The 24,814-nt window shown below is 29.0% G+C and overlaps 1 protein-coding gene across 3 annotated transcripts in view; it reads right to left on the minus strand.

Annotated features, from left to right (window-relative positions):
• Positions 1 to 20,209, minus strand: part of LOC129956880 (hydroxymethylglutaryl-CoA synthase 1-like) — a 47,972-nt gene extending 27,763 nt beyond the window's left edge. Inside the window, exon 1 of one of the 3 annotated variants that reach the window (XM_056068894.1) lies at positions 19,897 to 20,209. Coding sequence is in view for 2 of the 3 variants with exons in the window: in XM_056068874.1 (XP_055924849.1) it covers positions 10,746 to 10,775 (30 nt within the window). In the remaining variant the exon portion in view is untranslated. Of the gene's footprint in view, positions 1 to 10,290; positions 10,315 to 10,745; positions 10,883 to 19,896 lie in introns of those variants that run through there. The other 2 variants (XM_056068874.1, XM_056068884.1) reach the window with 2 other exon arrangements.
• Positions 20,210 to 24,814: the final 4,605 nt, after the last annotated feature.

Below are 24,814 nucleotides of genomic sequence, written 5' to 3' on the forward strand. Positions count from 1 at the left end.
AATAGAAAAAAAAATCGCTTTGAAAGGGTCACGAAAACGATTTTAAGACATGTTTTTAATGACTCAAAAATAAAAAATAAAAAACTGGCAGAAGTGCATTATAGTAGAAAGATATTACATTGAAGGTGATGCAATACATTTTGACTAACAAATTGATATCTTTAGTTTCATGCCACCATTTCGGAAATTTCTTGATTATAGTGATATGACAACTTCCGAATTTCGTACGGGAAATTAAATCAGGCACTGTTTTTTCAAATATTTCACCCAAGTAATATGTCAACTAAAAGAATCCGATAATGGGAGTAAAGTTCTACATGAAACTAGTCATCAACTGATGCATACATTAAGATACTATGAAAATGTAAATGTATATACTTTAAGCAAACCAACCAAATCTGATTTCCCTTCATAGAAGTTAACTCTAATGAATATCATTAACTAAAAAATTATTTCAGTTACTTTATAGATCAATATTGAAACTATATCTTTTACTCATCTTACATTATCAAGACTTATTTTTATAAAAAAAAAATTTTGGCAGGAAAAAAAGAAGATACTTATGAAAAAGAAGCAATTATAACTTTAAAAATTTTAGCAGCTAGGACTAAGAAAAGAGAGATTCTTCCTCAAACGTTCGTAAAAATACATCTACGTTTGTAATCGTGTCGCAAATGAATTTCATCAAACTACAGAAAAATAGAGCACTCAGAAAGCGCAAATTTCAGTACTTAAATTAAAATTAATTAATTAGTAGGGAATATCATATATTATGTATATATAATTTAAGTCATTTTTTAAATGAAACTTCATTTTTAAAGTGATATTGAGATAATTCTGTTTCTCATTCTAAAAACGCACAATATGCAAAATATTTTTTTTTTAATCCTTAATGTGCGTGTGTGATTGTGTGTTAATTCAAAAATCAAAATTAACAAACCAAATTAATCATTCAACTGCTAAATTCAAATTATTGACGTTTTAAAAAATCTTTTTCTAAACACATCAATATAACTCAATAGCTAGTCAAACCTAAGAAACACTACCTTCTAAGTTGCGCAGGTTTCCCTCAACTCTCGGAAACTAATAGCTATTCCTTTAACTATCCTAAATTACTGAGCAAACAATTCTTTAGTTTTACGCTCGAAATAGTGATTTTCCTTACATTCTAATAAAAACTGTCATTTCGCCCTTTTTTTTGCTTTGACAATATGATATATTTCGACGAAGTTCCGCCTACCTTCAAAGGTCCTGATTCAACCTATGCAAATAATACCTTCAAAGGACTTATACCTGATCCTGGCTTCAACTCACTAAAAATCTCTGAAATGTAAATTTAAATTCCTCTTTAATCCTATCAGCTTCAAATTTAAAATAAACTGTTTTATAGTTATTCATCATGATTGCCATAACGAACAACACTTCCAAAATACAAAAGGCCACGAGGCTGATTCACTAATATTGGAATTTCTTCGTGGTTTCACTGGCTTATTGTATTCAAATATCGGTTGTCTACAAAAAACGCATCGATATCCAAGAAGGAAAAACTATCGAACAATAAGAAAATCCAAGTATTAGTGACGTCGAAAATCAAAGCCTTGTCCTTCTGCTCGAGACCGTCATTGAAATAGTTTAAAATTGTTTCAAAAAGTGGTACTTCATAATTCGGTCAGTTTTTAGAATTAAGAACAGATAAGAACATCTTGTGTATACATATATTAATAACAATTGCAGATATGGACTGTAAACCGCAACTAGAATTGATTAATCGTCATTGACTTTGCTAGTACTGATAAAAACTTTGTGAATAAATTACCGAATTCGTAACAATAACTTATGCATTTTAAACAAAAACTTTTAATATAGCTTTTCACATGTTCTGGAAAAAAATTAATTACAAAGAATAAAGTTAAATGGACAACATTTAACATTTCAAACGATAGATGAAACAATGTGGACATGATTAGCAAAAGGCATTTTACTGCACATCTTTGATTTGTTGATATTATAAATAAGGGTCCTAGAGAAGCTCTTTTTATAATCATGCAATTTCAGCAAATTCCGAAATATCGTCGGCTTCCCAAAACAGATCTATTCGGTTCTAGAAAAAGGTTTTTATGAAACCATTGATAAATGTATTTCGCTCCCTATTTTTAGTAAAGTGACACACCCACTATCATTCGTTTACGTTATTTCGAATATCCATGGATGGGCTTGATAACAGTTCATCTAAAATTATCTGTAAATAGCATACTGCTTAGTGAACAGTGTAGGAACTAAAGGCATTTCGCTTTTCGAAACTTTTTATTAATTAACCTTTTATAATTTTCTGGTATATATTCTTACCACCTGCAAAAGATATTTTTTATAAGGACTCAAAAAGTATTGTAAGATAATAAATAGGGTAATCAGATGCTTAAAATTCGACTGAGCTATCTTAATAGCTCAGAAGTACATTAAATCTACAGTTAAATGTCATTTATATTCAGAAATGGTAAATTCGTTTACCACTGCCCGTTCACGATGCAAGGGCAGAGACATTAAGTTCCAACATTTGTCATTAAATTTTAACTCCTGCAAAAGTTTCAGAAATGCAACACCGCCGTTTTTCGTTCCTTATATCTACGATATTCTAATAATTTAATCATCATTATTTGTTATTGAATTTATTAATTTAAATTCTACATTCATTTTTAAAAATGAATAAAAAAAACTGTTGATGCAGTTGGAATTTCTTAAAATTCGGAATCTTCCTGTTAATGATTTTATGCATATTTTGACTTTATTTTCAATATATTTATTATTTGAATATTATAATTTAAGACATTTTAGTTTATTTATTAACGCAAAACGTGGCTAAGATGTTATTAATAAAATTGCAGTTTGCAGTTGTAACAGCTTTATTTTTATGCAATGTAGCAATCCACCCAGCCAGCCTAACAAATGCAAAATGAGTTTCAAACTATGTAAGACATTACTGAATTTGAATTCCAAACAATTTCATGATTTATAACTTAAAAAAACTGTATGGAATTGTTTTAAATTACCTAAAATTAAGTGCTAAGTATATTTGCCATTAAACATTCGATAATATTTTTTACCCTTAACGCTCAGTAGTAAATATGCGTACCACTTTCAGTTTTCCCTGTACAATCTCTGGTAAACATATTGTTACGAATCTGCGATGCGGCTTTCCAGCATAGTTGGTTCCATGGGAGGTCCCAGAGCTTGGCGACCATTTGGCGACGAATTTGGCGAGTTTGGCGCCAAAATAGATACCCGAAACATCGAGAATTTTCCCGATCCGTCCAGTAGGAACGGAGATACGCCTCGAACGTTCCTGATTGGTTGAGAGGCTTCTAGCCCCGCCTCCTAAGACCTATAAAAGGAAGCAGTCCTGCCGCTGCCGAGGAGTGGTGAATCGAGTTGTGGACCAGTGGAGTCGAAGAGTAGTCGGAAGAGACAATGAAGAACTCGTCTTCCAGGGACTAGCGGAGCAGCGACGGAGTAGAGCTGCTGTGTATACTGCTGTATGCTGCACGTCTCGGCTGAAGATAATCGTCTTCTGTGCTCTATATAGTTGTCGTCTTTGTGCTGTCCTGTGTGTCTTCGTGTCAATAAACGTCGTTGTTTTATTTTCTACTGCCTGAACTGATTGAGTGTTCTCCATACCATATCACTCCCACTATCCAAACGAACCCCGGAAATTTCGTAACAATATTTACCACCCCTTATTTCATAATTTAAATGAGAAATCAACAATTTATCATGATATAACCCTAAATTTTTATTTGCCAATGCCTCAAATTATTTTTTTTACTTTTGAACATTGCACTATATCATTAATCAATTTTTTTGTTGAAGTTTAAATTATGAATCGCTGTTTTAAGTTTTTGCTACTAAGCATTGTAAGGTTTCAATGACATTTGAATATGGGGGGGGGATTATACAACTAAGTCAAAGCATAACCAATAAAAACACGTATCTCCAATCAAGTATAACTCTCGGTTTTGGATCTAAATTATATTCTTTTAAATAGAAATAAGAGGGCCGCGGTGGCCTGGTGGTAAGATCTCGGCTTCGGAACCGGAGGGTTTCAGGTTCGAGACCCGATTCCACCGAAGAACCGTCGTGTAAAGGGGTCAGTTGCACGTTAAGTCCGTCCTGACCAAACGTCCTCCCGCTGGTGTGGAGTGGTGAGTGCCAGCTCAGGTGTCGTCCTCGTCATCTGACCGCGGTTCAAAATGACGAGGTCCGTCCCAAAATAGCCCTAAGTGTAGCTTCAAACGGGACGTTAATATAACTAAGCCTAAACCTTTAAATAGAAATAAATATATTATATTTAAAGATAAATTACACAAGAGATCGACTCGTGAATTAAGAGGAGCGTAGAAGTATATGAAAATAATCCTGTAATATTTCTTTAAAAGGGAATTCAAAACATTAACATTCCATCCACAATAAAGTAAAGGCAAATTAATAAAAGAATGTTTTCAAAATGAATTTTGTAGTTGGTAACAAAATTAAAATTGTTGAAGCATCATTCATTTAATGATAGTTATAAGTTATATACAAAATATCGAAGGCGTTTTTAGAAAAATTAATATTTTAATGTCTTATAAAAATTGCAAGGGAAAAAAGTCAAGCCTTGAAAGGTTTAAAAATTCTATGAACTTTTAAAAATAACCGATATAAAATTGACATAACTAAAATTTTTCGCCAATATTATACATAATTCTAAACATATAATTTCAAATAAATTCTAAATAGCATATTTACTGCACGTCTTTCCATAAAAGGCAGTATTTCTTAACAGGCATATTTCGATGAAATCCAAAAGGTATCGTAAAACTCAAGGTTCAGATTGCACCGCATTTCAAGGATGCAAATTCGAAAACAGAAAGGAATTTGATGTCGCAATTCAATTCTGAGCACACATTAATTTATTTTATTTCATTTCATGAATCTATCCTTATTTTTAAGCTTTTACTCGCATTCTAAAAAAAACAACATCCATCGCCTTATAAGAGAAGTATCTAAAAATATCCGCTAAATGCCAACAAAGAGTCATTATGTGTTTTTTTTTTTTTTTTTTTTAAGAATACTGTTCACGATTGCTCTACATCAATGTACGCAAAAAATATAAAACGCATGTAATAGCTAATAGCATAATGGATAGTTAACAGTGCTATAAGCTATGAGGAAGTACTATATAGTAAGGAAGTTTTATAAGTTAGTACTGGATAGACAAGTGCTTAGAAGTACAGTTTAAATTGCGATTCATCAAAGGAATCTCGAAATTGGAATCAAAACAGGAAACCACTTTAGGATTTGAATAATAAAAAAATTTACATAATTTTTTTGGACTGCATTTTTGTGTATTTAAAAATGTTTGAAAATGATAGCTGTTATCAGTCACCTGAATTAAGTAACAGAATGAAATATTTCATCGAAGGGGAAAAAATCTATTTAAGTAATTTATTTACTCTAAATATTTCAATTACGTACAGAAAGCCGTTTTCTAAAATAATCAAATTTGAATTAATATACAAAGAATTTGTATATTTTTAATATACAAAGAAACAAAATGCGGATTTGCTGATAAAAATAAAAAATTTTTACAAACTTTAAAAAATATTAATTTTTAAACAATGAAATAAAATTCATAAAGAATCTATTCCTTTATAAATAGAAATCATTCAATGCTTTAGAATAGTGATTCTAAGCTTTTTCGATATGCGATGCAATTACTGAATTTGAGTTTTACCAAAGCGTTCTACGTAAACTCAAAAAAATTACTTTTTGTTAAAAAGGGGGAAAAAATAGTCTCCTTTTGCATAAATTAACTAAAAATAAATAAAATACACGAAGATCTAAGAAACAAATTTCAATAAATTAATAATCAAGGGAATGGAGAAGCTTGTTAATCGCAACACTTTCTCACATAATGAAATTTAAATGAAGTTAGAAGTTGATTTTATTTTATAACAGCAACAGTTGACAACCGCAATCGTCACAAACAAAAAGAATCAAAATTATCAGAACTTCAGCATATTTGAAAATTATACATCTCTATCCCTTATAAGGAATCAAGACTTTCAAAGTATACACTTTTGAAAGCCTAAATCAGTGGCATCCAAAAAAAAGACATTAATAACATTTTATATTATATATATATATATATATATATATATACTTATAATAAAGCTCAATGTGTGTGTGTGTGTGTGTGTGTGTGTGTGTTGGCGCTCTACAGGCCAGGTCATTTGACATACAGCTATCAAATTTGGTACATGTATACCTTAGAGGTCGGGAATGTGCACCTGCGGTCCCTTTTTTTGAAATTTTAATTCGAATTTTAATTATTAATTAAAAACTAACTTTCCCGCCAAAAAAATCTTCCATTTTCCCCACCGCCAAATGAGTAAGGCTTCCGTTTCTTTTTTCTCCCAACAGTAATGAGGCTAGGGTTAATATTTTTTGGTGGATTGTTTTAAACGATTCTGTTTATTTTCTTAATGTTTTATGCATTTAAAATTAAACATCGTTAATTAATCCATGTTTCAGATTCATTCTGAAGTACTTTTGAATTAAAATAACACAGAATAAAGGAAATTAAAATGTATAATCTGCTTAGCGTTATCCCAACTGGCGTAGAAAAATTCACGCATTTGCGTTACCTAACTGGCGAAGAAAATTCACGCATGCGCATTGTTCTGATTGTTGTCATGACAACCACTTTCAACGGATGATTTAAATTATTTTTAGGTTAGTTGCATGCTTTTGTAAGTAAATTGTATTTATGTTAGTTATATATTTTTTGTATATGCTTATAGTTTTAAGTACATCGTTTTTTAAGTAGTTTTTTTTAACCTGTTTTCAATGATTTAAATTATTTTTAGGATAGTTGTGTACTTTTGTAATTAAATTGTATTTATGTTAGTTATATATTTTTTTGTATATGCTTATAGTTTTAAGTACATCGTTTTTTAAGTAGTTTTTTTAAACCTGTTTTCGACCGATTACTTTAAACGATTCATTTTATTTTCTTAGTGTTTGATGCATTTAAAATGAAACATTGTTCATTAATCGATCTGTTCATGATGAATCTGAGAAAATTTTGTTGACAAATTCTTGAGATATTACATAAATTAAGAAAGATATTGTTTGGTGCCCATAAAGTTTAAACGCTGAGTGACTCTATTATCAGTAATCATATTATTAAAAAAAATGCTTTGTTTCAGTAAAAAATATTATTATATTAATTGCAGATTAATCATTTACACTTTAATTTAAAGCATAAATTCTACGAGGGGTAACAGAAAATTAGAGAGATACATATCACGTTATGACTGAAGGCCTTTATAATATTATGAGTAAATTATATAACTATCAAAATTTGAAGTTTTAAAATATTTTGCTGAAGAATCTATTAAAGTTGAAATTGCATAAAATATTTAATTATTAAAATTTTAACGAACATTAAGATTGGCGAACCGGCTGGTCGCGAAAGGCGGCTAGTATATATATATATTGATTCATGCTAACTCTATTGTGATGATCCAATTACGTTTGCAATTCAAATGCTCACTTTCTGATTCCGTCCTTTTGATGATGTCTTGCTTTCTTACAAATGAAAATACAGAAAAAAAAACGTAAAATTACCTGAAATAAACAATATATAAATGTAATTAAACAAATATTTTTAATTACAGCGTTTATTTGCGTATTTTATTTAGCAAGTTGATGCTCTGATCACTGAAGACAAATATCTGCATTTCTGAGTACGTGATCGTGTCCTGATCCTTCAAATGAATTTAATTAAAAATGAAATAACTCAAAACGAATGAATCCTTTTAATGCATTAAAAATAACTCCAAAAAATATCAAATTACAAAGTGAAAATAAAACCTTGATATTCATATAGTTATAAAATTTTATTTTGTTTACAAAATTATATCGCAAAACAACAACAATGTCGCAGTTACGAATTTAATTTTTTTTTTAATTCATTATTCAATACTTAGCAACTTCAAGAAGAACAATAATAATTGGGCCAAGGAAGCGAAACCATTACTGTCAACTGCATTGTTCGAAATCATTAAGCATATACTTAATATACATAATATATATATATACACTTCTTCTGGTTCATTTGTTTTAAACAAAAAGTAAGATCCAAGCTTAATCGGGTCCTATTTGAACTTCAATCCACCATAAAGATTGCTTATTAAATTTTTCGTGAAGCTTCTCGTAAACACGTTAAACATTAATATGACATTTTTCTTAGTCATTACAAAACAATGCCGGACAAGGAATACTTGGCCTTCATTTTCTCCAAGAAATATGTCATCTTAACTCTTCACGCAATAGCTAGCTCAAAGGTTGCGACCAGAATTTTTACAATTGTACTTTTACAGCAGATAACCGCTTTCAAAACTAAAAAAATTCAATCCTGATCGGAAAATAAAAGTTGAAGAAATTAATAAAACACTAACAAGACGCAGTACAAAATAAGTTATTCTAGAAGCAAATTAATTTTAAAAAATCCAAATTATCAACATTTAAATGGCAAATGATAATTAAAAAGATGCAACATTGTCTGTCTAGTTATTTTAAGCAAATAATTTGAGAATAGTAATGAAAAATATTAAAATATTTCTATTTCAAACGATAAATGTAACCATTTCTTTAAGGAAATGAAAGATTTTAATCCTTTGAACATATTTGAAGTATCAGAACGTCCTGTATTTGTTTGAATTTATGTTTCAATTTTTTTGTAATACTAATTAGTTAAATTATTTCAATATCATGCAGCAGTACACATTCTGAATAATGTGAAATACATTAATTGTGAAATTCTGAATAATGTGAAATATATTAATTGTGAATGTGAAATATAATAATTAAATTTCATTGAGTTATCTGCAATTGTTTTGAAAGCATCAAAATCTTCGTTAAAATTTAACAATTACTAGGTTTAATTGAATCATTGGTTTTTAAACAGCGCATTTGAAGACATTTTATTTAAATATTTAGAGAAACTATCATTATGGGCAAACCAATGAAAAGATTGAAATTTAATAAATCGTTTCAATTGAAACAAGAAAATTTCAAAATATGCGCCAAGATAGCCAAATTTGCAGTACTCGTACATCTCTAAAAGGAAATTCATGAAAAATTCATCACTGAAGTGACCCATTCGCCGATAACCCGTCTGGCTTTGTTTTCTAATCATTTTATTTTGCCAGCGTAACAAGAGATCCAGTAAAAGTAATCGAGTCAACGGGCATTCCAGAAAAAGAAAATGCGAAGTTCACTACATTATGCACACAGGATACACATTCTACCCTATTTCCAAAACCGTCGATTTCAAGTGAGTCACGGAAAGGATGACCCCGAAAATACCATCACTGAAAACTAGTCCGAGCGTTGCTCCATTATTTCGGACCCAGGTGCAACGTCTATGAGTCGAAACACGCAATTCTAGTTCATCGGAGCTCTTTGCCACAGGCCACAGAGCAAATCGAATTTATACTCTACTTTCTACTATACGTCCGCATAGCAGCGAAAAGTTATAGTTATTTTTTTAACTCTCTTTCCTTTCCAGATAAGGCTGCGAGATATTTGGAGGCGATTCAAGACACGGTTCTTTCATCATGAGTCTACGAGGAAGCTAAATGCACCTATTAAGAAGAATAAGTAAAAATGTGCTCAACATGCGAAATTTTATTAGCATTCGAATTAACCCTTATCGTGGCAAGATTGCTTTTTTGAAGAAAAGCAAAAAAAAAAAAAAAAAATGTATATAGGTAGCTTCTTTACGCTATAAAAAACATCAAAAAATAAATAAAAAAAATCCTGAAATGTCATGTGTTTAATAAAACTAATTTAAAAATTATTTTATAGTGGTAGTATATTTTTATAAAGTTGTATGTATGGTATACTATACAAAATGAACATAAGGGTTAGTAAGATATGGTTATGCAATAAGAAACTAATCATCACTATGAGTTTCAAGTTCATTATTGCACATCGTCCCTAAATATGTCTTTAAAACACAACAAATGTCATTAACATTCATTCTACAAAAAAGAACTGTATTTTAAAATGTGCATTTTAGTTGGTTCTCAATGGAAAAAAAATTACTTCTGTGAGAAGAAACTTAAATACTATTCCGAATACTATCCCTACCAACACACCATCGTCATTATAGCATTTTAACATGAGGGAGAATGGAATCAATGCTCAAATAACAAAAGCCAAATTCGAAAGAAAATTTTTGCTTACTGTATGCATGATTTACTGTAGAAATCCACTATGAATATACAAAATAGCATTCATTTAATAGCCGAGTCTCAGAATCTTCATTAAAATTAGATAAATTTAGTATTATCACGGCACGGAAGCAAAAACTATTATTTCTAGTTCCTGCTTCTAACAATGGAGGATGATTGGCAAAATAAGAGAAATGAAAGGGCATCCGCTTATGACTTACATAACAAGCTCGACACCCTGCCAAGTTAAGAATGCAGAGAACGCATTTTGAAGAAAGAATACTCTCCGTCCTTAAGTCTGAGTTAAAAAAAAAATTTTGAAGAATAAAAATTAAGAGATAAGCTGCAAAATAAGCGGAAATAATCTAAACTAAACTAACCTAGATCTAAAAGTAAATAAAGGAATCGAAAAAGATAGCATAGCAGATTTATTTTAATGTACAATAAAAATGATCGTGAAATACGAACCATTTTGCAGCGTCCCATAAAGAAATCCATGTGTGCAAGTCAAGAATTAATAATGACAGTAGATATAGGTGCTAAATATTATAGTTCTCAGTCAGGCAAATATTAAAATGTGAATATATAGTGTAATGTATACTTTATATATATGAACTTTGGAAGGAAACCTACATTTCAAGACTAAATCCGTTGTGGTTACTAACGAATCAGACAGGAGTGCTGTCTTAAACAACATCGCACAATTGATACAAGAACCACAATTGTAATCTTTCTCTTTAAACTTCACCTGGAATTACCTTGAAGATTACAAAACATAAGGCAACCAGTGTTTTTTTAGGTTACAAAGATAATCCTATTTCCCCAGTTGTACCTCACCTCACATTTTTACTTTCTCGTATAAAAAAAAGATTCAAAAAGAAAGTATTGTAACATCAAAAACTTCGAACTTCAGATCTCTTCGTAACTTAATGTTTTTGACCTTCCCAAATTCAAAAAACACATTTCTGTAAATATGTAAGAGAACGCCGTAACTCAAAAAGGCCTTGAGTCAAATGAATGAAATTTGTCATGTGATCTTTACACCAAATTTGTAGATTTCTTACAAAATTTGTCAGACCGGCTATCTAGGTACAAATGAACATTATAAATATAAAACGTAGAATTAGATGGATAAAACTTGGTAGAAAAATTTAAAATCTGAAGTTAAAATCTGCATCAAATTTTGATTCATATCCGTTCAAAGGGTTAACCACCTGTTAATTTGTCCTTTCGTATCCAAGTAAACGCGATAACATAAAAATGTAACGATTTAGTGAAGTTAAAATTCAATTTGATATGTGTGATCTTGTTACTAAAACTGTAGTTCTGTTGAATTCTGTAGATCCGCTGAGAAAAAACAGGACGTCCGAAATCCACACTAGAGTTTCTTAACAATTCTAAAAAGTACATAATACAGAACTTTGAAAATAAAAATATGAGCATTGGTTGCATTCACGGCCTTGCCCAAATCCATACTTTTATGTGGGAGGCAGGGGTAAGGTCTTTTATTAGAGAGTACATACGAAAAACACTCCCATTTCCATAATAAAATAAGAGGAATAAGAGGATTCTAGAGGGCTTTAAAAATAAAACGGCTCCTCCTAGAGTAATTATTTAGTATGGAACCCATATTAATATGATTTTTTACTTTAATTTCAATTAATCAAAATCTTGGCGATTTTTCACAAAAAATTCCAAAAATATTATTGCATAAAAATAAATTTTAAATAGTTTCAAACTTTAAAAAAATTACTTTAATGATGCTACTTTAACAGTCGCGCAATTTTTTTTTTTTTTTTTTTTTTTAATTTTTTGCCTTATTTTCAAGCATTACAGTACATTGTTGCTCTAAAATTCAAAAAGTTTTCATTGTTTCAATCAATATTTAATCACGTGATTTGTATTTCATCGTTGAAAACTAAAAAGGATTTAGTTTAATATCTGCGTAGTTTACAAAATGAATAAAAAAGTGAAATACCGCGAAATTTAAAAGATAGATTAATCGGTCGCTTAAGTTTTTAATAGCGCTATTATAAGATTTGTTGCCGTTAGAAGTGCTCATACACACAATAAACAAAACTGAAGATAATTGAAATAGCGCGTCTTTCATGTCAGACTTTAATGTGACGTTATATCAAAATCTGAAATCATATATAAATAATATTCCTTGAGAAACAGCTGGTCGCCGAAGGCGACTTATAATAACATAAAAACATCTTTGTTTTCGAATTTATTAATGTAAGTTTTGCATAGTTAATTTCTGTAAAACAAAGAAAAGGTGGTTTATACCATAAATTAAGTCTCAAGTAAAAAATTTATCCTAAATCTTTATATTTAATTGCCTTGCTATTTAAATTTATCGTAAATTCCATTCTTATGCTTATCATTTTCTACTTGACATTTATTAAAATTATTTTAACAGATTTTGGGCAGAATTTTTTCCGAAATATCCTAATAAGGCAGCATTTTATTATTCCTTACGTTTTCACGTAAGATGCAAGGAAAAAAAAAAAAGCAGATAAACGTAAACGTAAATTGAAATCAGATAAACGAAAAGGATTAACCTTCGTCACAAAACAGTAAACCTTGAACTTATGACAAGCTAAATGATGCAGCAAATTCCTGAGTCAAAGGTTGGTTGACGTGACAAATTAATGAAATAAAATAAACATCTTTAAAGATACGACAGTAAACATTGCAAATCTTCCATCATTTTCGAAATTATTCGAGGGAAAAACTGATGATAGCAAAAGAAACAAATCAAAATATTAAGGACGTGTGATTATAAAATATATTATTTAATATTTTAATCTTACAGTTATAAATTAAATCAATAATTTTAACCATCAATACAAATGGTTATCAGTGACATAATACCCAAGATGTACGCATATGCATATCTGCATCTATATTTTTAAGAGAAATTCGATCCGATATTGATCAAGATTGTATACAATTATGTATTATGTATGATTAATTCAATATTCTCGCATAATTTTTAGTGTTTGGATTTACATTTAAGACACTTTTGCCAGATTTTAAATTTACAAGTAAATATTTTTTTGAAAGCAACATCCAGAGACGCCATACAATTTTTGTTTACACAGTTCTATTCTTTCAACATAATTTTTATACATTGGATACTATCTGTGATTTGCCTCAGACGAAAAACCGACACGAGTAAAGCAACATTCGTAAAGAAATCGCTCGCAACATTTTACATGCAAATCTTTAGAATTGGCGCTAACAAATTAGATACGAAATTACTTCTCAGGTCATAGATGCTCACTAAGAAAGTTTTTAATTTTTAATTAAAAATTAATCGTAATTTTAAAGCTTTTCATTAATAATTCCTCACATATTATCATAAAATAAACACTTCAATACTCCTTTAAAATACCAAAATTTGGTTTATAAATTAAAGCAGTTTTACTTACGTATAACTTTATTTTTTCTTTAAAAAAATTTAAAAAAATATTTTAAGTGTGTGCTTGCGAATACCTGTATTATCCTTCAAGAGCAATTTTCCTAAATAGTAGACAAATCAAACCTAAAACATTGACATGGTTTATGGCTAGGTTTTTCAGCCAAGTGACTTCAATATCCTATAATCCTTTATCTTTCAATTTATTTATTTTTACATATAATTTATAAAAGCCATTTTTCTTGTGTACTACCAATACAGTGCTGGTACAATTGTAAAGGACACGTTCCTAGATTGCAATTGTTAATAGAAATCATAAACCATTCTAATAAGAAAATGACGTGCAATACAACTGGATTAAGGTTAATATTTCATATTTCAAACGGGAGCAATCAGTTTAAAATCAGGTAAAAATAGTGGTTTCGAATCAGGCGATGAACCTAAGTTATAAACATTATTTTTATCAAATATAACATCACATTATACTGCAACAAAAAAGCAATGAATGTCACAGCAATAAAATTTGTTTCAGTTATTCAATGGGATAGCGAGTTGGGGTATCGAATCGGGGAGGCAAGAATCGGGAGCAAAAAGTTATATTTATTTAAAAAAAAAAAAAAAAAATGCCGATCAATATGTAGGAGCGAAAATAAGTAAAATGAGCCAAAGCCCATTTACTTTAGCAATAATATAGCAATCATAACTAAAAAATATATCTATTTTCCCTCAGAACTCTTTTCATACTAATTAAAAAAAAAAAAAAAACTTTTAATGTGCAGCACGTTTTTGCAACATAGGACTTTTTATTCCGTAAAAATGCACAGGAAACGTTTCAACGGTTTTTGACCTATTTCGAAATGGCCTACTTGCGAGTGAATCGATCTGCATGAAAATTTCGTTTAAAAATTTTACATTTTACTCGCTGAAATCAATATGCACACTTTAAAACAGGGGTGGGCATTAGGTCAATCGCGATCGGCCGAAGGACCACCAAGACATTTTGGGGTGACCACCTTTACTAAGAATTAAAACTCGCATACTAAAAGAAACATTTATGGAACACCGATATAATATAAATTATATATTCTCTTTATCTTTTAAGGAAAACGAAGTTTTTCTCCTTCAAAATGAGAATTTTAAAAGCACGTAGTTAAAAACCTAAGAATAAATTTTGGAATACAATGAACAGAGTAAAATACTCTAATTTAAAAAAAAAATGCATATCATTTGACATCGTTCTTTGACTCTACCTACCTGTGTGAATCTGCATTTTCAACGATGAATATGTTTAAGATAATATATCGTTCCCATCTCACTGACGACCACTAAGAATCCAGTGCAAGATTAGCAGTTAATAATTATATACCGAGAAATTTAAGACTGGCGGACAGTATGCAGACTGTGTCTTCTACTAACTATAAGTAGAACTTAAGATGAAAATGATTTTTTTATATGTATTTTGAATTGTTTGATATTAAATGCATCAATTGATATTATTATATGTGTGGCTGTTATTATTATGTTTGTATTATGCAGATACATACATTTCCTTAATATTAAGTTATAATAAATATTGTAGACCTTTTTCTTTAATTCACCGCACCTATGCCAACTCCTTGAAAAAATTAGTAGTTGCCCATGCCCTGGAAACGTCTGCCCACCCATGCTTTAAAAAGTTCAGATCAGAAGAAAAGACAGGCTTGATACTGCAATCCAAAACAAACTCGCAACAAAACAGCAAAAAAAAAAAAAAAAAAAACTCAACAGCAAATTACTAATTGTCAAAATTCATTTCGTTCTAGTAAAATCTGAAGGGAGGAGTTCCGCCGCAAGTTGGAAGGAGTTAAGTGTAAATTGCGACAAATGTTTTGTTTATCTTACACTAAGAATTTCCTTATTTTGTAAGTGCATAAAAAGTATCCGCTGCATAAAAGCATAAAGAATAAAAATATTGCTCACTGTTCTTTTAAGGTCCCACTTAAAAAAATTAACTATTCTAATTGCATATAATAATAAGGCATGCTAACAAGAGGTGCAACAATTATTTTCATTAAATCAGACTAAATTTATTCTAAGATTTGAAACATGAAAAGTAATCATTGAAAATCAGATTATAAAATAGACAACTGCCCGATCTAGTCGGGTCTGTTAGCATATTACCGCTCTTGAATTTAAGAAAAGGAAGGATCAAATTAAAGTTTAAAGTTTGCGAAAAGACTATCATTGATTAAATTTTAATCACTAAAACCGATCATCGGAGCAACTTTTTTCTGTTAATAAATTGTTTTCACGGCCTAATTTTCGTTCTAAAATTTCTGGTGAGACCCAAAAATTGGTTGGTTGGTTTTGTGGTGTTTTATGGCGCAAAAGCCATATCTGCCTATATTGCGCCAAGCAAAAAACACAGTTAAAGTAAGAAAGCTCGAAAAGCTCGAAAGCTGCTATATGGAGACAATTCCATATAGCATGACGAAAAGACAATGAAAGCATATGTAAAACTTGAGAAGGTAATAAAATATAGAGAGTAGGTGGTAAGTTTAAAAAGGAATAAATATATATCTAAAAATGCATAAAACATTAAAATACAAGTTGAATGATAAGCTAAATGTTGAAAACAAAGGTAAAATGTGCTAAATCCGATGTAAAAACCCAAAAATTGGACAATCAAAAAAAGAAGAAAACAAACGATGATAAATCGAAGAAATTCAATTTAAAATTCTGTAGTTTTAATAATCAAGTTCCTCTTATAATCTAGCATTTTTAAAAGTAAGTAAGGAATATTAAAGAGAAAAGAAATATCTGCTTGCAGATTTCAATGACCTTGGAGTAAAATAAATAAATACGATTGCGAACAGTATTTTGCAACATTTATTATACATAGTATTCAAGAATATAATTCAATACATTTTGTTAAAAAAGCATGTTTTATATTAAAATGCATTTCTTTTTAAATGAACTTTTACTAATCCAGCACTCAATAAATTTACTGATCTTCATTCAATAATCTTGATGCCTGATTTCTCCAGATAACTGAAACCCGAATGCAATTTATTCAACAAGTTTTAAATCACTATCAAAGCGATTTTATTTATTACATATGCTTTTGCATAACTGGGGGTGTGGGTAGGGGAATGTCAAATTTTCACAACCCACAAACTTTTAAGTAGCAATCCCACATAAGTTCCAAATATTTAATTTAAGAATCATTGCTATAAAATTACCTAAATAGCAGAATTTCTCCCTCTCTTTTTTTATTTCTTAAATTTAAATATTAAAAACTGAAAACGGAGGTTGACTTGTATCTAAAGAAAAAGGTGGATAAAAGAGAGGATGAGATTTGGATTGTCTGCCTAGAAAATATCTTATAGAGTAACAAACAAATTGTTACATTTATAAATAATTAATACGAGCTCAACATAGCTTAGATATAGTTATTTCTACAAAGAGCATTTTCCATAAAATATTGCCAAGAGTTTTGAACACAACTTTATTTCTACAGCATTTCAGTATTATAATCAATGATAAGAAAGACAATACTCAAGACTTTAAGGTAGTCATACTTCTTATTTCCAATTACTAGCTTTTTCCAAAATTTTTGCTTAATTAAAATGAATATCCGACAAACTTTTGAATGGTGATCTTCAAAGAATTGAATTAAATAAAAATATACAATTTGTTTAAAATTTTTATAATTCTTTAGTTTTACTGCTTCATAAAAGAATACTAAAAAATAAACTTTCACATATTTTTTAATAAAAAATGAAATTTTTTTAAACGTATTTTAATAGTCCCTCCTTCCTTTTCAAACCAAACAATAAGCTGATTTTACGAAAAGGAACTCGATTCAATATTTATAAAAAGCATTAGTAAAAAATTTGGCAAAGAGAAGAAATAACACTTGTATTTTGCCAAAACTAATAGCTTGAATATACTTGTTGGATTCAAGTAGTTACATGCATTTTGAAATAATACAGTTCTCCTAAGTACAGCATTATATATTAAGGTTTATTTATTTATTTTTCACATTTTCAAAATTACAATTAGTGAAAATATAAATTCTACATGAATATTATAACTAAAGTATAAATTATATTTCAATTTTATAATATATCAGCAGATATTAATTGAAATTTACATAATTTTGTTTAATTATAAATTTTGTTAATTGAAAATGTTAAGTTAAATCCCATTATTTATTTTTAAAAATTAAATAGCAATTTTAAAATTCTTTTCTTAAAATTTTTTTTTTCATAAAAAATATATAAATAAGCCTTTTAGACCACAAATGTAAATATATGAATATATACGCATAATATAATTATAAGCAAATAACTTATTCTTCACATAAACAGCAATTTTTGAAATGTAAAGAAAGTCTGAATTCTATAACATTTCATAAATTACAAATCTTCAATGTGTTCTTTTGTTCATTTATCTAACCAATAAATTTTTATTACAAAATAGAAAAATGAAATGAAATAATTAAAAAAAATACAAGGAAAAAACAAAAATAGTTTTTTTTTTTTTTTTTTTTTTTTTTTAAATTAAGAAATGAAGAAAAAAATGTACAGAAAAGGTCACAATATATTTTTAAAAAATGTTTTCAGGAATAGGCACGTATTAACTGATGAAGGAAAATTTAGAGATATATTTTTTTATCATATTTAACAGGTAAATTGTCATTTTGATTAATATCACAATGACTAACAAAAAAAATCAAAAATAAATATCTATTAAGTGTTTTGGTAGAGGCCGAGACAATAAATCATAAATTGCATTTAGTAGGAGAGGGAAATTACAATTTTGATTCCAAATGCCCCAAATGGTAAAAAAAGTGCCTAATAAAATATTAATAATGCACAAATATTAGTGTAAAATAATAATAAATATTCAAAAGAAAAAAAAAATCAAAAAAAATCTAAATTGAAAACATAACATAAAATTATATTTAGAGTGCAATTTTACACGAAGAATAAACACAGTAATAAGAAATACAGTGCAAATAGAAATGAAAAATTTTATTCCATATTAATTTATGATGCAATAGTGTTTTCCCGAATCATCATCATCCTGAAAATATATTATTTATAATATATAGATGCGAGTTTATGTTACTGACCAAAATTAAATTAATCAGTAAAATGTTCAGTTCTTAACTCTATCAAAATAAATTATGAAATAAAACAAATACCTTTAAATTAAGCATTTAACTATTGATAAAAAGATACATTTCAGAATTCTTTCTCTCATAAAAGTGAAGATTATTTTTGCTTTCTAATAGTTTGTATATTGTTGTTTCTTCGATTAAAATATGGCATAGAAGTAAAAGGATAAATTTAATTAGATATCAAAATGGGGGTTTTTTTATCTATTCAAAGTGATTTTACTGAATCTGTGGGAACAATTACAATATTTTCATAAATATAATATTTTAATAAACATGAAATACTAAATATTTAATAGTACATTTAACTTTAATTCTTTATTTAGATAAGAATAATAAGTAAGACAGAGAATGAATAAACAGATTATAATGATTTAAACCACATCAGAAATTATATTAAATTTACATTCAAAATATTTCAATAAATTAACAAATAAAAATAAGCTAAAGGAAATCAATACATTTCTATTAAACCTGATAACTCAGATTTCCCAGATTCATTGACTCGCAAATGATTTTATTATTTCAAGAACAAACTTAAGTCCTTATTAAGATCACTCCATATTTCTTAATGAATTATTTAAAAAAAAATACAATTATTTTTTAAATAAAATTAAAAAGAAATTCCACCACCACATAAAAAATAAAAATTTATGTGCAATGTTACACTTAACGATAGTACAAAAGTGAAAAAATATTAAATAAGATGCATATCAAAAACTGATGATCTCTAAAATTTAGTTTCTTTATGGTTTCTAATATAATATTTAATCGAGTAATTATTTCAATAACATCGATTCATTTTTAAGTATAAATGCAGAAATATATACTACAAAAAACGTTAACCACAGGTAATTTATCTGCATTTTATTTATGACAGTCCTCTCTCAGGCCCCTGATAGTTCATTTTCCTTTTCATTCGCAGGATGATTACTAATAAAATGCTATATATATTAAACGAATATTCATCATTCTTCTAATTAACAAATTTATCCAATCTTAACTAAAAGAAAGAAGAAAAATCAGCTCACCTGTTGTCAATCCTAGAGAAGTAAAAAGTGTTGGTCAACAGAAGCACACGTCACAACAGAAAAAAAATCAAAACATTCAAAACTGAAGATCTTAAGAAGTGTAAACCTGAAAATTCATTGACTGTTTGCAGAAGCAGCGAGAAAATTTCCGTATGTAAGTATGGAAAGGGATATCTATAAAGCAGAAATCTGTTACTTAATAATTTGAGGAAGTTACTATTAGCATCCTGAGAGTGAAGAACATGCCTAGAGGGGAGACAAGCAAAGTCACGGCCAAGTTCACGACTCAAGTTTGGAGAGGGGAATGGAATAACATCCGTGGACACAAACTTACGTCACTACCGGCTCCGAATGATGATGCCAGATTTTAATATTAATTGAAAGGAAACCAACAGTTTACCCCATAAATACAGTGTTAGTGGCATAGCGATAGAGGAAAAGGAGGACACTAGACACGATATATTCCCCATTAAAATGTTTTTCGTGCTTATGTCTATTGATACGAGTGAAGATGACAAAATATCTACGATTACTCACTTTCTTTAATTTTTCTTTAATTCAAACTTGAATCTGCTCTGAAGAGTTTTTTTTTAAGATACACCCAAGTTGCCCGCTGTTATTTTTACTTTTTTCATACATTTAGTAATTAACATCAAAACATTCCAATTTCAAATTTTGATTCATATGCATGATTTAGACCTCCCTAAACCTGAAAAAAAAATCATTTGTGGAATTACGGTTGATTTTTCGAGGTGGATATATTGAAATACAATAAATCAGAACGATCTAGATGGATGAAATTTATCATATAATTTTCGTTTATACATATGTACATGAAAACGATAGCTCTAAAACAAATAACTAGCTGGTTGAATTTTATTTTGTGAATGTTACAACAAAATTGCGTTTCTCTCTCAAATTTTTGATTAAATCTGTCTAAAATGTACATTTAAACTGTTTTTTTCTACGAAGAATCTGATAGTCATACAACTCCGATGATGCTCACCATAATCTAATACATTAAGAAAAAGTAACATTTAACCCAATCATTTGCTTTTAGAAATCTATATATTCGATATTGTCCATGAGGGCAGTCTTTTAAGAAGGAGTACTGGAAAAATTACACAATCTCTTGATCCTTACGATAGGTATAGTGTTTATTGAAATATTAAGCACTTCAGCTCAGCATGTGTTCCAAAGAGAAAAACTCAAGCATACTTGTAAGAAAATTTTCATTCTTAAATCTAGTTATGAAATTTATTCAATCAGCTGGATTCTCACTTTCCCAATAAGGATGGTGATCATGAAGAGTGAGAAGTTGATTCAACAAGTCTATCGTATTCGAACAAAATAAATGGGCCAAAATTTTGCAGTTAAATCAAAACTGCAAAAGAAGCAAAATTCGGTTTGTTAGTTGCACAAAAGAAGATATTTGCTTGTGCAAACAAACAGCAAGAATCTTTTGTGTTCTTATATTTTGATTAAAAAGAGAGAAAAAAAAAACTTTCAGATGACAGAGAGGAGGGAGGGATCTATAAGTCCTTAAAAAAAAGGAGGCAAGTAAGAATACACAAGAAATTTAACTGGATTGGCAATATTTCAGAAAAATGTCAATGTAACATTTTAGTTGCGCTGATACTGCGTTACTATAAATCACATCACAATAAGTATCGTAATATTTACGTATTATTTCCTCCCTCATAAAATGATGAATCTTGGGTAATGCTACGATTGTTATGCATGGTAGTGAAGAAAAATAGTTTTGAAATATTGATCTGTAATGCAAATTTAGTATTTTCACTGTATCTATTATAGGATCTTCGTATACTTTTTTCGGAGATTAATGGCTGATATTTAGCAATGGACTCCAAAAAACGAATGTGGTTTTAGATACGTTGTTTCTAACTAACTGGAACCAAAATTTGCCGCAGAACTATAATTACAGTCACAAAACTACCTATCGAATTCCATCATTTAAATCATTGTCTTTTTGATTTATCGCATTTACATGCTTGTGAAAGTACAAAGGATAGACGTTTTAACAGATTTAGCAAGAAATTTTTGGAGAATATACTTTTTAGATGCTAAATTTTTGTAATAAATTTTATTAATCTAGATTTTTTTTTTCATTTATTGAGTTAATTTGTACTTGAACAGCCAGAGCATTGGACTTCTTGAGAATGGATTATGTTCAAAATATGATATGAGCCTAAAAGTTTGTTCTTAAGTTCATACTCCAAATTTCATCTATCTGACTTAAAGCGCTTTTGAATTATTTTTGTTCTAACCAGACAAATAAACATAATGCCAAAATTATGTTTTTCGAACTCGGAGAGCTCAAAAACGTGAATATTTATTAAAATCTCGCATTCAAATATTTTGTCGATTTCTCTATACTTCGTATACGAAAATGTAAAAAGATTTTTTTTTTTTTTTTTTTTTCAATTTTTTTTTATCATTTTGAAATATTTCTATCTTTATATAATAAAAACAATTTTGGTGATATGGGGCAAATTTCTGCTTTTTCGAATGATGTAAATGGATAAAGGTTTTACAAAATTCTCTTAATTACATAAATTTACAAAATAATTAATCTTGCCTTAAGTTACAGGGACCAAATTTTCCCGAATAAGAATCCAAAGTTTTCAAAAGAGAAATCTCGTTTCTATCAAAATAATAAATAAAAACGTCTTTAATCAAAATTATATGTCAAGTTGAAATCCAATTATCGTATGTTCCCAACCATACGAATTTCCAATTCTTTGTTGATGGAATCATGAGTATTAGGTTATATACAAGGGATTTAAGTGACATTGAATATAATTAATATTCCTTGCCAACCATATGGAAGTCAAAGGCTGCAAGAAAGATATAAAATAAACCTGTGGAAACTGTTTTAATAAATACTAGAAATGTTTTAACCTATTTTATAAAAACGTTGCCGATTTCGGCTTATAATATAGTATATAAACTAGAAGATGTGCTCACCTAGATAGGCTTTTATCCTGCTAACAATGTCTCGGAAGTTATCACAGATTAACTAACAAAAGTTGTAGTAGAAAATCTCATGGACATCGACAGCGTGCGTGTAAGGATTAGTTCCCAGTCCTAACCCTGGATGGCAGCACATTCTAGTTGTCTTGAAAGTCATGCCAAAAAGAGTTCCTTGGCAATCAAGAAAACTGAAGCCATGTGGTGTATGAGCGATCAATAGCTGGCGAGAAAAAGCAGAGCAAATTTATTTTAATGATCATGCGGAAACCCAACGAGTTTCTCGCAAAATTAGTAGTTTATGAAGAAAATAAGTGTTATAGTTAAGACTATTAAGAAATATTCGTAATCGTGATATGGAATTGCTCATCGGAAATTGTATAAATATTAGGTGTGGTTTGATGTGAATAAATGGATGATTAGTCAAGAAAACTGTTTCCTGATTTTTCTTGCGTAGAATCTTCTATTTTTTGCAAATAGGAGCACAGGGTATGTGCTCACGAACAGTGCTGAAACACTTCGTTAGAGAAATGATCCCTTATATTCTACAATGCTTAAGAAACAAAAAAAATTATTATTTATCGTACACTTCAGATGTAACTATTTAGTAATATTAAACATTTGTTTCTTTGCAGTGAGATCTCCTCTATCCTTAATGTTCACAAACATTCAAATCAAAACTAATTAAGAAATAAATTAAAACAAATAATAAAACTAGCAGTAAAAAATTTAAATTCAAATACAAAAAAAAAAAAAAAATGGGAGAAAATATCATGAGTGATTTGAGAATACAATGAATCAGCAGATCTCAGCTCAATAGCATTTGTTACAATTCAGAATTTAAAAAATGTGAAGTTCGAAATTCCATCATTATTCTTATTATCTTGACTTTACCTCTCTCTTCATCTTGAATACTTTGACTCGAGCTAACTTGTGTTTCCTTGCCGAGAGATCTTCTCTAAATATAATGTTCCCGAACATTTAAATGGAAATGAATCATTAAAATCGGATTGAAATAAATCGCAAACTGCAAACAAAAAATAAAATGCATACCAAATACAAAATAAAGAAGTTGCTAAATCCATAAAAAGGAAGAAATAACTTCATGTGAAACGAGAGTATGCAGATCTTGGCTTATTGTTGCTTGTTGTAATCCGGCATTTAAAAAAATGTAAATAAAACGTGATGTTTATAATCTCATACATAAAGAAACGAACTTATCTGAGTCGCTAGACGCCAAAACAGTGTTAAAGAACTCATTGGAAAATTATATATTCTGATAGCACATTATATAAATTTAAAATATATATGTAAATAAACGATTTTTAAATGGTTAAAAATAAGCTTATAATATATAAACAAATACATACTTAAAGCTTCTGTATCCGCATATTACGTAAGATGATAAATATTAATATAATAAAAAATAAGCCTCATAGGTTTTATTTAATGTTAAGAATGTTAATTGATCATGTGACGTCACAGTCACTCTGATTGCTCTATTTTTTGGAGAAATGCTATGCTCTTTCTTTTCTGTCCATCAAAATAGACAATGGATTTCAATATTAAATTAGCACGAGATCATGAAATGAAAAAAATTATTCATTTATATAAGAAAATGGAGTGTCGTTAAAAAAAATTATGGTTCTTCCTAAATGCGAAAGAGAGTATGTACTTCAGATACATAAAACCTAGTAGTTTGCAAAACATGGATCTTATGCATAGCTTTATTGAATACTAGCTGCCTTTGACGACCGGTTTCTTTTCAGGAATATTGATTTTATTTTCCTTCAATTGAATCGCTTGTGCATAACTTAATGTTCAAGATTCTTTCGTGAAAATATTTTTAAAGAAAAAAATCAAAACCGTGTTATCTTCCCTTTTCAGTTTCTTTGCGAGTAAGGAACAATCTAATAAAATCCAATGA

This window comes from Argiope bruennichi, chromosome 2, assembly GCF_947563725.1.
Source record: "Argiope bruennichi chromosome 2, qqArgBrue1.1, whole genome shotgun sequence".
Lineage (NCBI taxonomy): Eukaryota > Metazoa > Arthropoda > Arachnida > Araneae > Araneidae > Argiope > Argiope bruennichi.